The sequence below is a fragment of the Puma concolor genome, chromosome E1, assembly GCF_028749965.1.
Source record: "Puma concolor isolate L17-30 chromosome E1, mPumCon1.1.hap2, whole genome shotgun sequence".
Lineage (NCBI taxonomy): Eukaryota > Metazoa > Chordata > Mammalia > Carnivora > Felidae > Puma > Puma concolor.
The window spans coordinates 6,998,790-7,016,763 of NC_141680.1; the positions used below are offsets into that span (position 1 = coordinate 6,998,790).

Genomic DNA, 17,974 nt, shown 5'->3' on the forward strand with positions numbered 1-17,974 from the left:
TAAATAGGGATTTCTTCACTCATATATCTCTTTATATGCCATTAGCCTTTGGTATAGATAGGTATTCCAAGGAAGTATTTCTGTATAAAATGGATGCTTAATTCTTAAAATGCTTTCAGGGTGCCTGGGTGGCTCAGTGGGTTAAGCATCCGACTTCGGCTCAGGTCATGATCTCGCAGTTTGTGAGTTCAAGCCCCACGTGGAGCTCTGTGCTGACAGCTCAGAGCCTGAAGCCTGCTTCGGATTCTGTGTCTCCCTCTCTCTCTGCCCCTCCCTCTCTCTTTCTCTCTCTCCCTCTCTCTCTCAAAAATAAACAAATATTTGAAAAATGTTTAATGTTTTCAACGTGCACAAAAAGACGATCACGTGGGGAATGTGGCATTGCTGTCTTTCCTAATTATCTTGCATTTCTGGGGGAAAAAATCCCACACACAATTGTTTTCTAGAACTTTCTGGTATTTTATTTGAGATTCGCATCTCTTCGTTAGGATAACAGTAGCTGCTAAACCACAAAATTTCAGCAGCCTAACACTAGAAGTTTTATGTCTTGTTCATAAACGGTCAAGGGAGGCTTTTCCTTAACGGCAGATCTTTCAAGCACACAGGCTCCTTCCCTCTGGCGGCTTCACCCACCCCTAGAGCAGGGCTGCACACTTTTTCTTCAAGGGCCGACAGTAAATGAGCTAAGCTATTTAAACTGTCACAACCGCTCAGCTCTCAGCGACTGCAGTGTGAAAAGAGCCATAAGCGAGAAGTCAGCAAGGGGGCATGGCTGTGTTCCAATAAAACTTTATTTACAAAAGCAGGTTCACAGGCCATAGCCTCCTCTTCCTCTGTACCGAGCCAGCAAGCGGGAGGCATGAATGAAAAGGCCCACCCGCCTGTGTTACAAGCCTCCACCTGGACACTAGCGTATCACGTCTGTTCCCATTTCCCTGTGAAAATAGCGCCAATGGCTCGGGAAGGTATTGTCTGGCGGAACAGTGATTTTCCAGCAATGTCTGTCTACTGTGGAAGGGAGAACATAAATTTTGATGACTAGCTGGTCTTTTCTGCTACAGCGTTCACAAATAGTATTCGTCTTTGTTTTTATTTTACCCTTGTCAGGTTTAAATATCAAGACTTACACGTGCTTCACAAAATAAGTTATAATTATCTTTCCATATTTTCCCATGTTTGGAAAGCGTTTATGACCACAGTGATCAGCTCTTTGAAAACATTGCCTATTAAAGTCACGGGGGCTCAATACTTTCCTTAGGAGTAGGCCTTTAACAGCTTTCATTCTGTTTTTGTACATAGTTTTTTTGGGTATTCAGATTTTCTCCTTAGGGTAATGTGTGCAGTTTACCTTATGCAAAAAATCCCCATCGTCCCTCTGAATTGCAAAGTTATTAGCCTAAAGTTCTGTAAAGTCTTGGCTTACAGTTATTCCAGGCTGCTCTCAACCAGGGGTTAGATGCCATTTTTCAATGCAATGTGGTCATTTGTGTGTTTTCTCCCTTCGTGAAGCAGTTCATGAATTTGTTCACAAATGTTGTTGGTTTCTGGTCTTGGATTCATTTAGTTTCGCTTCTCGTCAAGGTCACTGAGCAGGAGAATCTCCACAAGGAGGGTTGAGGATCCAGGATGTTCATCAGTTTCAAGTGCAGTGGAGACAGGTGGAGGCAGAGGGAAGGTTACACAGTGTGCCCCTATTCAGGCGAGGAGTCAGAGGATATGAGCAGGAGCACGGTCAGTGGAAGAGGATAGAAAGCAATAAACATGAGGGATAATAATAATAATAATAATAATAATAATAGAAGGGTGTGAAGCAAGAACTGTGGGGTCCACCACCCTGGTTTTTAGAGCTGGACTCTGTGACTTCGGCCACACAGCCACACACCGACTTAATCCTAAATATCTCATTTGCTCCTCTCTGAAACCCCAGCAACAATAATAGCTCTCTCGGGGTCTTTTCTCAAGTTGGACTCAGTTTGTAAATTATGTAAAGAATTAGCAAGGCATTGATAGTACATGACGGAATTCGTCTAATTTCGGACCTCGAGGACTTTGCACTTCAAGAAAAGAGAAGAAGAGAGCCAACTTTCCACATGAAAGTTCCTCTGAAGGGCTGGATAAAAGTCACAGTGGGAACGTGTATGCCTGTACCTAACTAGGACATCCTGGAGGTATGACTGCTTAGCGAGCCCTGAAGGGAGAGGGGCAGAGATCAGTAATAAGGATGGTGAGGTCATAAGGGCCCTTTATATTGTGTCTTGAGAGCAGGAGAGAGACTCAAACTTCTCTTGTCATTTAAGGACACCAACACAAACACTTTTCTAGTTCCCCAGCAAGGGAGAACATAATTTAAAATAATGATGATGCCAATAATAATAAAGTGGTGGCGAGCCATTGGAAGCATTCATGGTGGAAGCCAGAGCTATGTCTGTGTGGAAACGAGGTGGAGATCCTGCCTCTAGAAAGATCCCTCTGGCTGCAGTATAAAGTGGACTTGAGAGACATGAAATGGAGCCAGAGTGCTGTCTTCTATTAGGTGACTGTTTGGGTTGTCTGAGGAAAGTTGATGAAGGCATGAATAAGAGTCTTGATTGGGGGTGTGGAAAAGAGAGACTCTGAAAGACAATTGATTTTGCATGATTAGATGGTCAGTGGAATACACCAATCGAGACAAAGGGAAAGCAGAGATAACACCAAGGTTTGTTTCTCTCCTGGGCAACTGGGTAAATGGCCGCCATTTGTCAAGATGGGGACCGTGAGTAGAAGAGCAGATTTAGGGAAAGATGTGAATTCTCGTTTCAACTGTTGGATTTGAGGGGCCCACAGAAAATGGAGGGGCAAGCGACTAAGTAAGCAATGGGTTCCATCGAACTAGAATTCAGGAGAATATTGGTCTAGAACTACAGATTTGGGAGACTTGAGTGTAGATGTAAATTTAAACTAATGGTCTAGATAAGATTGCCCTTTCATTCATTTGTTTATTCACTTAATACTTACGGAGAATCTTCGGTATCAGACACTATTCTAAGGGCTTGGGACATATCAGTGAACAGAACATTTGTGCTTCAACAGACCTTATATTCTAGTGGGGAGACATAGACAATAAACATAATGAATGATTACATATTATAATACAAGGGTGTAACTGATACAAAAGTAAAAGTAGGACAGGGTTCAAGGAATCAAAAGTGCCCACTAGAGAGTAGTTGGGAGAAAGAAAGGATGTATAAAAGGAAAAGAGGGCTAGGAGGCTCCCAGGCAGAGGGAGGGAGTCTATGAAGATGAAGGCAAGGAATGGCTACAGAAGGAGGTTGTCCAAATTGAGGAAAATCCAGCACCAGCAATGGGGAATTGACCCAGGCATCAGCCTCTTAGCAGTAATCTTTTGATGTGCATAAGAGTTTCTATGGGGGGTGATGGCACTTTGAGTGGCCCATCCGGTGGTGATGATGACCCAGCCCCCTCTTCTGCCCGTCACTTCGTGTGATCAAATCATCTCCCCACGACGAACTGGTGACTCCGGGCAGAGGTTCACTGTGGGCTCTTCTCCTGACATCTGTGTGTCGCACCCTCTCTCCACGTGCTCTTCCAGATGTGCTTACATTTTCCAGCTTTCCCTGCAGCTGGCTTTCTATGTGCCGAGCTCTGAGAGGAACACTTTGTCATTGTCTTCCTCCAGGTTTTAGTGAAGACCAATCTAGAACTTCTCTCAACACAGGAAAGGGATTTTTTTTTTTAATTAAAAACGATTTTATGTTTTTTATTTTTTAAATAATTTTTTTTAAATACATTTTTGAGAGAGAGAGAATACAGGCAGGGGAGAGACAGAGACAAAGACAGAGGATCTGAAGCAGGCCCCGCACTGTCCACAGAGAGCCCGGTGCGAGGCTTGAACTCACAAACCACGAGATCGTGACCTAAGCCAAAGTCAGATGTTTAACTGACTGAGCCGCCCAGGCTCCCCTATTTTTCATTTTAGTTCCAGTATATTTAACATACAGTGTTAGTTTCAGGTGTACAATGTAGTGATTCAACACTTCCCATCCATTATTCAGTGATCATCATGACAAGTGTGCTCTTAATCCCCATCACCTGTTTTATCCACCACCACCCCCAGCCACCTCCCCTCTGGGAACCATCAGTTTGTTCTATAGTTAAGAGTCTGTTTTTTGGTTTGTCTCTTTTTTTCCCCCTTTGTTCATTAGCTTTGTTTCTTAACTCCACATATGAGTGAAATCATACAGTATTTGTCTTTCTCTGACTTATTTCACTTAGTATTATCCCCTCCAGATCCATCTGTGTTGTTACAAATGGCAAGATTTCATTCATTTTTATGGCTGAGTAATATTCCATTGTACATATATGCCTCCTCTTCTTTATCCATTCGTCTATCAGTGGACGCTTGGGCTGCTTCCATAATTTGCCTGTTGTAAGTAATGCTGCAGTAAACATAGGGGGGCATATATCTTTCTGAATTGGTGTTTTCATATTCTCTGGGTAAATACCTAGTAGTGTGATTACGAGATCATAAGGTAGTTCTATTTTTAAGTTTTTGAGGAAGCTCCATACTATTTTGCACAGTGGGCTGCACCAGTTTGCGTTCCCACCAACAGTGCATGAAGGTTCCTTTTCCCTCCCCCCCCATCCTCGCCAACACCTGTTTCGTTGTTTCTTGTGTTGTTGATTTTAGCCATTCTGACAGTTGTGAGGTGATATCTCATTGTAGTTTTGATTTGCATTTTCCTGATGAGTAGTGATGGTGAGCATCTTTTGTTGTATCTTTGGCCATCTGGATCTCTTTTTTGGGGAAATGTCTGTTCATGTCTTCTGCCATTTCTTAATTGGATCATTGGTTTGGCATGGAGTTGTATATAAGTTCTTTATATGTTTTGGATACTAATTCTTTGTCAGATATGTCATTTGCAAATATCTTCTCCCATTCAGTAGGTTGTCTTTTGGTTTTGTTGAGTGTTTCTTTCACTGTGAAGAAGCTTTTTAGTTTGATGTAGTCCCATTTGTTTTTTTTTTTTTTTTTTTTTTTTTTTTTTTTTTTTTTTTTTTTTGCTTTTATTTCCCTTCCCTCAGGAGACATATCTAGAAAAATGTTGCTATGGCTGATGTCAGAGAAATTACTACCTGTGCTCTCTTCTAGGACTTTTATGGTTTCCGGTCTCACATTTTGGTCCTTAATCCATTCCGAGTTTGCTTTTGTGTGTGGTGTAAGGAAGTGGTCCAGTTTCGTTCTTTTGCATGTAGCTCTTCAGTTTTCTCAGAACCATTTGTTGAAGAGACTTTCTTCTTCCCTTTGGATATTCTTTCCTGCTTTGTTGAAGATTAATTAACCATGTAAGTGTGGGTTTATTTCTGGGCTTTCTATTCTGTTCCATTGATCTATATGTATGTCTATTTTTGTACCAGTACCATACTGTTTTGATCACTACGGTTTTGTAATATAACTTGAAATCTGGGATTGTGATAACTTCAGTTTTGTTCTTCTTTTTCAAGATTGCTTTGGCTTTCTGATTTGACTTCTACAGGAGGAGGCTTGGGCCTCCTTGTGGCCACATCTGGGGAATATGTACCCAATTCCCTGTTTCCTCTTCCTAGAAAGCCACTAATCTGGGTCTGAATACCCGCTTCCAACTTGTGTTGGGGAAAGGATTCCCAATCCTAACAAGCAATGCTCAGGACACCAGCTGGGCATCTGACAATTCAACACAGAACTCAGGAAACCCATTCACTTACTAGATTAACAGTTTATTATAAAAGGGTTATAGCTCAGGAACAGTCAGATGGGGGAGATGTGGAGGACAAGCCATGGTAGCCATGCCCCCCAAGTACATCACTCTCCCCAAATCTCCACAAGGTCATCAACCTGGAAGCTCTCCAAACCCCTTCCCTTTGGGTTTTCAATGGAGGCTTCATTATACAGTCACGATGCGATTAGATCATTGGTCATTGGTGATTGAACTCAATCTCCAGCCCCTCTCCCCTTCCTGGGGGCCAGGGGCTGACACTGAAATTTCCAACCGTCACTTGGTTAGTTCCCCAGGCCACCAGCCCCCATCCTTTGGTGAGGTCCAAAAGCCACCTTATTAACATAACAAACACCACTTTTGTGACTCTCATCACTTAGAAAGTTCCACCGGTTTTCAGAGCTCTGTGCCAGAAAGGGGGACGGAAACCAATATAGATTTCTTACTATAAATCACCATTCACAATTATTAACAGCCACAGTCTCTCAGGACAGAATACTGAAACAAAAAAGTAGATACGGTGTTACACGGGAGTGAGGATTTATGAGAACAGAAATTACATCCTAGAGTTTAGCACGGCCTCCTTGAGCTGATGAGTGGGTCATTATTAATTAAAGATCCCTCAGTTTGAGAAGCACTTGGGTGGCTCAGTGATTTACGTGCCTGACTCTTGGTTTCGGCTCAGGTCACAATCTCACGGTTCATGGATTCGAGCCCCACATCGGGCTCTGTGCTGACAGCATGGAGCCTGCTTGAGATTCTCTCTCTTTCTCTCTCTGCCCCTCCCCTGCTTGTTCTCTTTATCTCTCTCAAAATAAATAAACTTAAAAAAAATCCCTCAGTGTGAGACCCCTAGGAGCCTGCTTGTGGCTTGTTAATTCTCTCTCTGGCCACGTAAGCCTTTCCTTCCCTTGACAGGAGGAACATTCCTTAGCTCCCATGGAAGCTGCCTATTATCCAGAGGCCTGGCTTCTGCTTGAGTGAAACTGAACCCCTGCTGGCTTTCCTGGTTTTTTTCAAACAGTGGAAGGACTCTGGTTTTCAGCTCCAGTAGATGAGCCCCTTCTCCTAAAGCGTCCTCACCTTTCCCTTGGTCTGGCCCAGGCAGCCCCCTGAATGCCCAAGTCACCTACTTAGCTACTTTTTTTAAAGACTCAAACCTGTATCTCAGAGAATATACAGTCTGGTTGTCAAAGATAAATTAGAGCTGGTCCAGAAGACCTCCATTTCCAGCTGTTACACTTCTAAAAGATCTATGTGGGTGGGAGCTCCTGAGTGGCTTAGTCTGTTAAGTGTCTGACTTCAGCTCAGGTCATGATCTCACGGTTCGTGGGTTCGAGCCTTGCGGTGGGCTCTGCACTGACAGTGTGGAGCCTGCTTGGGATCCTCTCTCTTCCTCTTTCTCTTCCCCTGCCTCTCTTTCTCTCTTAAAAACAAATAAACATTAATTTAAAAAAAAAAAAAGATCCTACACTAGTGTTTGCTCACTCACACCCCCAAGGTGCAGACTTCATAACAAAGCAGAAACAATCCCTATTTCCTGAGAATCCAATCTTTCTTCAGAGACTCTGGAAGCCCTTCCTGAACACTCTGATCATTTATTTTAAGGCGCATAGACAATAACCGTGGCCCGAAGCCAGATGGTAGACCATTTGCCTCGTCATAAAAAGAAAAAGGGTTTCTTTGGCATCGCTTTCTCCTGGACAAAATTTATCATTCCGTAATGAGAAATCATTTCCGAAGTGCACGTGATCCTGGGGGGATGGAGGCACAGTGAGGCATATGTGGAAAATACTTCTCTGTGCTGCTGGCCTTGGCTGCCCATCAAAGCAGTCACGGGCATCGCTATGAGGTCTGCAGCTGTGGAGAGCTGATGTACCCCCACGAGAGAGCTCTGAAAGGGTGGGGTCCTGCAGAGGGGAAGCAAGAGACAGGGCTCAAATCTCTTTACACACCTGACAATCTTCTTTGACCCTAGAGAATCAACCTCAAGGGCCAGCACAGAAGTCCTTCTGGTTGACTGGTTTCCTCCACTCATGTGGTCCCAGAATCAGAGTATGTCTTAGAGGCTTCAGGCAAATTTCGAAGATGCCAGGAATCGGAGGAAAAGGAATCCTCATTCCTCCAAACCTCCACGGACACCCATTTCTGTAATAATGGCACCTGACCCCCTTTAAGAGCAGTGGGTTCTGTCTTTCTTGGACGATATAGTCCCTCCTCTACAGACCGTGTATTGAAAAACCTTTAGGCAAGAGCCATGTTTAAAGTTTATTTATTATAGGGGCGCCTGGGCGGCTCAGTCAGTTGAGTGTCCCTTCAGCTCAGGTCATGATCTCACGGTTCGTGGGGTCGAGCCCCGCGTCGGGCTCTGTGCTGACAGCTCGGAGCCTGGAGCCTACTTTGGATTCTGTGTCTCCCTCTCTCTCTCTCTGCCCCTCACCCTGCTCATGTTCTCTCTCTCAAAAATAAACATTAAAAGAAAAGTTTATTATTTTGGGGAGAGAGAGAGAGAGAGAGGAGGAGGAGGAGGAGGAGGAGGAGCAGAGAGGGAAAGAAAGTGGATCCCAAGCAGGCTTGCATTGTCCGTGCAGAGCCCAACGTGGGGCTCGAACTCAGGACCACTGAGCCAAAATCAAGAGTCGGATGCTTAAAAGCGCCCCTAGGCAAGGGCCGCATTTAAACCCTACCTATTAACACAGGGATCATCTTGTCCCTTAGAAAATGGATTTTCCTTCCGTGTCTTCCAAGAGGGCATTAAGAGATGGTCTGTCCGCGAATTAAAAATAGCTCTCGGGCCATGCACTGAACAGGCTTGGGAGAAGATAAGCAAACAGGTCCTTTTCCACAAGCCGCTTCGTGGTCTCCTAGCCAAAAGGTACCCAGGACTCCAGCTATCTCCCTTAATCTTGGAATCTTAAATGTTTATGCAGAGAAAGTACAACTGACTCATTCATCCAGTTGCTTCCCCGGGGGACGGGGGAGGGGGGAAGCTCAGAGTCCAACATCCCCCGGGGGCCAGTGCCCAGAGCCGGCCCCTCGGGCATAGCCGGAGGATGATGTCAGGGCTTCCCAAAGTGGGTCCTTGTCACCGCGCCCCCTGACGTGTGTCTCCGGGGACAATAGCCAGCACACCACACTCCAGCAACTCCCAGGGTGCCTCGTGCCCTGGGAGATTGGAGCAGAGGCCCAGGGTCACAGCACAAAGCGACAGACATGGTTATTCCAAAGACAGCCAGATAAGGTGACCTTTGTCCCCGTCCATGTGAGCCTGGCTTGAACCAGGAGGGAAGGAGTGACAGCAGCCTTTGCAGTGACTCCCAGCTCTGAAGGTCTTTGCAAAGCTGACCACAGGACAAGGTGCCTGCTGGGTGGGTCTTTTTAAATTTTTGATAACGGCCCCAACAAAAGCAGTCACAACCACCGCCAGGCTAGGAATTATTCAACACTTGCCCATCAGGGACTGGGCTCAACCATTCACATGTTGTTCTGTTGTTTTAATCCTCAAATCCTGGAGAGGTTAACTCTGCCATTTCCGTTTTAGAGGTGGGGAAACTGAGGCTCCCAGAGGTGAAATCACTTGCCAGCAGAAACGCGATAGGGCTGAGAAACCACCCTCGACGGTTCGAGTCCAGAACTGAAGTTCTTACTGACCCTGCTGAGCAAACCCCACATACGTCATCTCAAAAGGACGTCGCTGCCTTTTGCTAGCAGAGCGTCTCGGCTGTTCAGTTTCTCCCATGAGCAGAGGCCGAGTCGAGCGTGCACATGTGTGGACGCTCCTCTTCCGTCCGGGCCGTCACAAATCCAAGCCACCAGCAGCCCTAAGACAGTGGTGATGGGGGAGGGTGGGGGGGGACAAGGCAGGGTCTTTGGGCCTGCGCCATAAGGAAGTGGTCCTCCTCACTGGCATATTCTGATCTGGCCCATGGTGCTTTTTGGAGATCAGACAGATCCAGAGTCCAGTTTGGGGCCTTAGCCATCACCTTATTGACTCCTTCAGGGTGTAAGTAACTGCCCTATATGTAGTTGCATGGATGCACGTCGTCTTTGTGGATGTAAGCAGAAAACCTTGTGTTTTTTTTTTAAATCTTTATTTGTTTTTTAAATATTTTTAACGTTTATTCATTTTGAGAGACAGAGCGTAAGTTGGGGCAGGGGGGTGGGGCAGAGAGAGAGCGGGACACAGAATCCGAAGCAAGCTCCAGGCTCTGAGCCATCAGCACAGAGCCCGATGCGGGGCTCGAACTCACGGATCATGAAATCATGACCTGAGCTGAAATCAGACGCTTAACCGACTGAGCCACCCCTTTATGAAGGCACCCTTTTATTTATTTATTTTGAGAGAGAGAGAGAGAAAGGGAGAGAGAGAATCCCAAGCAACTCACGAACTGTGAGATTGTGACCTGAGCTGAAATCAGACGCTTAACCGACTGAGCCAACCCTTTATAAAGGCACCCCTTTATTTATTTATTTTGAGAGAGAGAGAGAGAAAGGGAGAGAGAGAACCCCAAGCAGGCTCCGCCCTGTCGGTGCAGAGCCCCACATGGGACTTGAACTCAGGAACTGTGAGATCATGACCTGAGTCAAAATGAAGAGTCAGACACTCAACCGACTGAGCCACCCAGGCTCCCCAAGCAGAGAAACTTCTTTAAATGATGGCTGTCACTTGATCAAGTAGACCTTCTAGAAGCTGTGTCTCTCTAGGGATCGTCTCCCTGAATACTCCTCTCCCCTGGCTGGGGGATTTCTTCCTCACCCTTCCCACCACCACGTTGCTCTTTGCACAACTTCCCCTTTGCTCCCCCCATCGCGGTCAAGTGCGCCCTTTCCCCCCACCACCCCCTGTCTGTCGTCCTGTCCACAACTGAGGTCATCTCAGGCTCAGCCCAACCCCACCTCCTCCAGGCGTCTCCCTGGATGTCTCCACATTTTGGTCTCCTCCGTCTGTCCAGGACAGCACTCACCGGGTGGTCTGGTCCTTGACAGATGTCTCCCGTTGTGTCCCACAGTCTTCACGGCGTCCTATCCGATTTTGCTTCTGCTTCTCTGCTTCTCCTAAAGTGTGAAGGCTGGATGGGGACAAAATAATCGGGGAACGCTCCGTGCAGCATTCCCGACTCCTTTACTCCAGACACCCAACTTTGAGACTTTTCCACATTATTCTAGTGCCTCGCTCCAAGGTCACCAAATGCCAGATGTCTAAGTGGAAAGGGCAGGCTGAGGGATGCCCAGGAAATCGTCATAAATGCCCTCCCCAGAATGTCCCGCCTTCTCTGTCCTCACGGTCACAGTGTCACTAGGAGTCCCTCAGACCTCAAGAACTCAAGTACACGATGCTGTGGAACATGGAGATATCCTTAGGTCACGTGTGCTGATAAAGGAGAGACATTGGCCATTACCCACTGGGTGTTTCCTAAAGACTTACCACCCGATGGCTTCCAGGGAGGGTGATGGTTTTTGCCACCCCTCTGCTGGTGGCTCTGAGAGTCCACACTGCAGTCCTAGCTCAGTCCCTGTGCGCGCTGCACACTGTGTGCCCTCCTCCACAAAACAGTGATGAGAAAACGCACCCTTCCTCCGACTTAGCGGTTGGAAGGCCTCGCGAAAGTTGATGCTTTTTGTTACCGCGGCCACTAGTCAGCGAATGCCTGATACAAACTGCTGTTTTTATCGTTTGCTGTCACCCGGCTTGAAACAAAGTGGCATGTTGGACATAAGAAACCATCCTCTCTCTCTCTTTCTCCCTGCCCACCTCTTGTAACATCTCCACTCAATGTCAGAATACTCGGACAGCATTGTGGTTTGATGACCTTCCTCTGGTGCATGCATATTTGGGGGGGGGGGGTGCTCGGTGTGGGTGCAGGTGAGATGGTGGGGGGCCCCCGGGGGTGGGGGAGGGAGACTTTGTCTCATGAAGGATCAGACCGCATGGAGAAGCTCTGTGCCCATTTAGACTGAGGATAATGTGGAGGGAGTATAATAAAACTTTCGGGTGGAGGATCCTGTTGGGCAGAAAAGCCTGGGTCCCCCAGGGGGCTAAACACACTCACAGGCAGGGCTCTCTGAGCTTGGAAATGGAGTCAGCTCAAGGCATGTGCCAAGCAGAGCCAGTGAAATGCTGTGATTTCTGGGGTGGTGTAGGCTCAACACCCCCCACCACCCTCCCATGTGTATCTGGCCCTCAATGACATACGTAAGCCTTTTAACAGGGACAAAGCCTTTAATTTCTACCAATAGAAGTAGGACTTGAAAAAATGTTTTAATTTTTTAACTTTTTATTTATTTTTGAGGGGGAAGGGAGGGACAGAGAGAGAGGGAGACACGGAATCCAAAGCAGGCTCCAGGCTCTAAGCTGTCAGCACAGAGCCCAACGTGGGGTTTGAACTCACAAACTGTGAGATCATGACCTGAGCTGAAGTTGGATGCATAACCGACTGAGCCACCCAGGCGCCCCCAGGACTTGAAGTTTCAATGACAAATGTTTGTTTGCAGAGCCCAGGGTTTGCTGTGAGAGAAGAAGGTAAAGGAAGGTGGTGAGCTAACTCTGGACTCTTAAAATAGGCCAGAGTCCTGAAGGGGGGTGGGGAGAGAGTGACCCCCGACCTCGAAGAGAAAAGTTGCCATTTGTCAAATACCCGGGAAAACCCCTCTCTTAGAAAACAAATGGGTCACTGACACTAAGATCCAAAAAAGCTAGCATTTCTTTCTTGCAGGTGATATGTAGACAGCTATTTTCTATTACTCTCTGTACTTTTTTATTTCAAAGAATTTTTTATTGCTTAAAAAAAAAAGGACACCTCTGAAAATAGAAGTTGAAAAATTAAAGTTTCCAGTAATGCAATGACATACTGGGTAGCTGTTACCAAAAATACATATATATATTTTTTAATTGAGGATGATCTCTGTGTGCTCCCACGGAAAGGACTCTAAGTAACGTAGCGTGAATAAGCAAGTTTCAGAAGACCTATGTGACGGGTCCTACCAATGTGAAATGCTTTGCATGTGTGTGTGTGCTTTGTTATACGTACAGAACTAAACCTAGAAGAGGCAGGCGATCACGAGCAGGAAGCAGAATGAATGTGTACATGTGAATGTGGCTCGTAAGTATCCATTACATTTACAATCATAGGAAGGCAATCATGATTTTGTCCACAAGCCTTGCAGCTGGGGATGGTCCCCAAGTCCTTCCAGGTTTTTGGAGTACCCGGGGGCAAGGGGGGGAGATGGGGGTGGGGTCAGCAACTGGAATTTCCAGCCACCCTGTCCTTGTCCTGCTCTTTCCTGATTTGCCACTTGGATGTCTGAGTGAGGGTCCGTGACAGGTGCCGGCGGTGGGGGGTGATGACAAGTCCCAAACCACACGTGTTCCATTTCATGTACCTCCTTGCCGCCTTTGCAATCTCCGCCGTGAAAGCTCTCCTCTCTTATCTGCACAAAGCAGGAGTCAAAAGTTCTCGTCCGTGTGATTGCAGAATACCGGGCTGGGAAACTTCCTGATAATACCGAAATGATTCCTTCAGAAGAGCCGCGCCTGGGATGGGCTCCAAAGCACTATGTGGCCTGAGCACGTTCTGTGCCGTGCAGCTGGATGATGAACCGGATGCAATCGGCAATTTAAGAAAAAAAAAGGGTTGGGGGGGGGATGTATAAAGATGTCATCATATCCCACCTGGCTTGGTAGCCCCTCTCCCCATGCTTATGAGCCTGATCCCCTCCAAAGACCACGCAGACGGCCAAGGAAGTGACGGGTCCACAATAGACACGGAGCTAGGAGGTAGACAAAGAAAACCCAAAGAAAGAAAGAGACAGAGACGGAGAGAGACAGAGAAGGAAGGAAGGAAGGAAGGAAGGAAGGAAGGAAGGAAGGAAGGAAGGAAAGAAAGAGAAAGAAAGAAAGAAAAGGAAAGAAAAAAGGAAAGAAAGAAAGAAAAGAAAGAAAAGGAAAGAAAAAGAAAAGGAAAGAAAGAAAAGAAAGAAAAGGAAAGAAAGAAAGGAAAGAAAGAAAAGGAAAGAAAGAAAGAAAGGGAAAGAAAGAAAGAAAAGAAAGAAAGAAAAGGAAAGAAAGAAGGAAAGAAAGAAAGAAAGAAAGAAAGAAAGAAAGACAGACAGACAGAAAGAAAGAAAGAAAGAAAGAAAGAAAGAAAGAAAGAAAGAAAAAGAAAGAGAGACCCCACTGCAGTTTCTAAGACACATTTGTGGCTTTTATAAACGGGCAGCGCGTTCGTTGAAAGCGGCCTTGTGCCACCGGTGACCTTAGCTAATGCTGACGTTCAGGAATTTAAACTTGGGAGCAGCCCCAGCATATCCTGTTCTAAAACCTGAGGGCCATGGGCATTCTCCCACACTGAGTTCTCCTTTGGCCTCATTCTGTATCCAGTGGTCTCTTTCTTTCCATCGTCTTCCCTGATTTCGTTTCAAAAAGCTATGGGTTTCACGTAGAAAACTGCATGCAGGGTGCCTGGGTGGCCCAGCTGTCGAGCATCCGACTCTTGATTTCGGCTCAGGTCGTGATGCCAGGGCCATGGGATCGAGCCCTGTGTCAGGCTCCTCACTGAGCATGTACCCTGCTCTCTCTCTCGTGTGCGCGTGCTCTTCTCTCTCTCTCTCTCTCTCTCTCTCTCCCTGTCCCTCCCCTGTGTGTGCTCTCTCACAAAAATAAATAAATAAAAACATTGTTTTAAATATGCATATGTCACACATCCTTCCCTCCAGACACATCACATTTATAAATGCAGGTCCCCATTTGGAGTAAACGCATGAGAAACCACATCATTGAAAAACCTGTCTTCACTCTTACCTTGAAATAGAAACAGAGCAAAGGAGATAGATTTGTGCTCCTGACAGGGACGACAAGTTGAAGTGTTTCCCGAAAGCCCTGTGGTCAGCGTCTCAGCCTCTGACCCCCTTCTTGGATTTTACCCCATCAGGTAACCAGGTGAGTCTCTCCAAATCTGCAGATGCCTTTGCCTTCGAGGAGGACAGCAGCAGTGATGGGCTTTCTCCAGACCAGACTCGAAGCGAAGACCCCCAGGGCTCAGCAGGATCCCCAGCGGACACCAAAGCTTCGGAGACCCCGTTAGCAGGTCCTGCTCTGGGGGCTGTCCAGGTAAATAAACCGCACCTCAGCCCGTCGTGTCTTTGTGGTCCTCAAGGCACACTGCCACCTTTGGTTTCGCATAGAGACCCCGGTACGTCCCTGGATGGTGCTTCAGATGGGTGCCTCTTCTTACCCGATCCAGTCCGGGGATCGGTGTAGGGGGGGCAAAGCCTCCAGAAAACACCGAACGAGGAGCCTCTCGGGGCTGTACCCTTTGGCTTACTTGGCTACTCCGCCAAGTAGATGCCTACTATCTCCCAAACTTACGCGCGAGGCTAAAAGAGGCTCTCTGCCATCAGGTGACTCACCAGTCATCTCCTGGATAGAATGTGCCAGTGCAGGCTTCTGGCTTCAAACCCCACGGACTTCCCTGAGTATATTCTCTGCATGGTCCGGGGGGAGGGGGGACCAGGAAGTGCTGACAGGCTGCAAAGCAGGGGGCCCCCGAGGTGCCTCTATGGTTAGCGGGTTTCTGCCTGCCACACCACTGCAGGGTCCGCGTCCAGCCCAGCCCAGCCCGAGAACAGCAGTCCCCGCCCCCCCCCCCCCCCCCACTTTCTGGACCAATCCACAAACACTTGGGCCACGAGGCGTGTATATTGCAAATACTGTTCAAAAGCACATTTTCTAAGAAAAATAATTAACAGCGGCTAGCGCTAGGCACTTCCCAAGCGTTTCCTTTGAGATGCCCCACTGTCCTCCAGGCGGGTAGCATCCATGTGCCTTCTGATGGAGGGGGGACCCAGGCTCTGTGAGGCCGAGCCCCTGTGTGGTCTCCAGACGCTGCAGATTCCCAACCCCCCTGGAGCTTTTACTTCTAGAAGCCGCACAGAGGCTGGATGGGGGCTGCCGTCAGCCTAGCATGATGGTATTCACGCAGACCCAAAGAGGAGATGTGTGTGGACACACACAACACAACACACACACACACACACACACACACACACACACTGTTCCGGAACCCATGTTACTCGCTGGTCATCATCATGCCCTCCTTCACGCGGTGAAGCAAGCAAAGCTGGCACCTGCCGAGGAGAAATGGTAGACAGATAAGGAGAGCCGAAACACCCAGGCGTGTGTCCCACGTGGGTTTGTAAGCAACGCGCGTTCCCTTCCCCTGCGCGCGGCGGCCGGGCTTTGCCGCCCGGCTTCTCCAACAACAGCAGACAGCAGTTTGGATCGCTCGTGGCTGTGGTTCCGATGGTAAATTCCTCAGCTTCTGACTTAAGAACGGTTTGAGGAGAAGACGAGTTCTTTTCTGCTTCACCCAGTTCGAAGAGGATGAGCCCGGGGGGTGATGCCGGGCCGGGTGCAGAAATCACTCTGTGATCGTACCCAGCGGCCCCGCTGAGCAGAGAAGGACACTGAGGCTCCAGAGGAAAGGATTCTGCAGAGGTTTTTCGGGCGCCGGGGCTCAGGAAAGGATGGGGAGGCTGCAGGGGGAGGTCGTGAGCAGCACCCTGTCCCTTTCTGTCACAGCATCGGGTGGCAGGAGAGGGACAGAAGATGATTACTCTTTTTTCCAAGTTCTCAGCATCCTGGAACACGTCTCTTAGAAAGGTTGTTCGTGACACTACATGCACACCCCCCCGACACACACACATATATATACACACACCTACATATACACGTGTGCTCATAAGGAACTATACATAAACACACAGATACCATACACATATACACACACTTTCTTTACACACATACACATCAATGTACATAAACACATATACACACAGACATGCAGAGACATGCATACATATTTACACATACCCATACATATACGCATGCACATACCTATGCATGTATGCACACACACCTACACACGCATAGACATATATGGACAGACACACACGTATATACAGACCCACAAAAACACAGATAAACACACAAATGTGTACACACAGACATATGCACACATGCACACATACAAACGTATACCCAGAAACACACACACACACACGCACACACGTTTTCCCTCCCATGTTTTGGGTCCTACTTTCCGCCGAAATGCCCACACCCACTTCTCCCTCCTCCTTTTTTCTTCAGTCCTGTTATCAAGTCCAACAGGTAGACCTTGTCACAGGTGGAACCCTCACAGGGTTGACCAGCCGTCTGAGTTTTGGGTTGGCCTAGAACAGGCCATTTCTATACCTGTTTTCTGGAAGAATTATTGACGATGACCCCCTTATCTCTCAACAGTGACCTCAGTTGGTTGACAAATCATATATATATAATCATGATATCGTGGCCACTCTACTTTATTTCTGTGTCCTACGTTTTTTCCTCCTGCATCCTAATATTGCTAAAATTTGGATTTCAGGATCATTCTTCTGGCTCGGAAAATGACAAGAATGACTCAGCCTCACAGCTCAGCAACCAGTCAGACGCGGGCAAGCAAGGGCTTGGGACCCTGGGCCCCTCCACTGCTGGGCACACTGCTGTGAAGGTAGGGACGGGCCAGCAGGGGGCAGAGCTCTCTGAGTTTAGTGTGGCAACGTGGGGGGAGTCACAGGGACCCCTGTGTAGGCTCGGTCCACCGGGAACATCGCGAGTCAGGAGAGGAGAAAGGGGCCCTCCGCGTGCATGGACCAAGAGTCGGTTTGCTGTGCAAACACAGCACGGATCTTCCGTGTAGAGGAGAAACCTGTGAGCTGTGAGCTCGCGGTTGTTTGGGGTCACAGGTCAGCCAGCTTGGGCCTGACTTAAAAGACTTCATCAGGCCAGCCTCGAGACAGCCACAGCAGGTCGAAAGGCACACAGGGTTTATACATGCCATCAGACAGGTAGAGGGGAGTTGGGTTTTATGCAGGGGAAGCAGGTCTGAGGGCTTACAGAACGTAAGGCAAATATCACCTAAGCCAGTCTCCCTTTGGAAAGAAAGATAAAGGGCGGGGTCGCCTTCACAGTGGACTAATAACTATAAGCATTATAGCAGATTCTCGGTTAAATCTTCCCATTATAGCTAATGGTTCACAGAAGGCTCTCTCCTCTTTCCAATTAACTGCCTGCTAACGATCACTGGGTTTTGTCGCTAATCATAATTTATCCCAAATAGCTTCTCTAGGGTCACCACTTAATGAGAGCGGAGATGTCTCTTATGAAATATTTGTTAAAAGAGCATAAG

At 47.5% G+C, this 17,974-nt stretch overlaps 1 protein-coding gene across 6 annotated transcripts in view; it reads left to right on the forward strand.

Annotated features, from left to right (window-relative positions):
* The window catches only part of MYOCD (myocardin), a 108,722-nt gene that overhangs the window by 59,230 nt on the left and 31,518 nt on the right, over positions 1-17,974 (forward strand). For 5 of the 6 annotated variants that reach the window (XM_086686054.1, XM_086686057.1, XM_086686058.1 and 2 more), the window contains 2 exons: positions 14,681-14,859; positions 17,171-17,296. In XM_086686054.1, coding sequence (XP_086542180.1) covers positions 14,681-14,859; positions 17,171-17,296 — 305 coding nt within the window. The remainder of the gene's footprint in view (positions 1-14,680; positions 14,860-17,170; positions 17,297-17,974) is intronic. The other variant, XM_086686055.1, reaches the window with a different exon arrangement.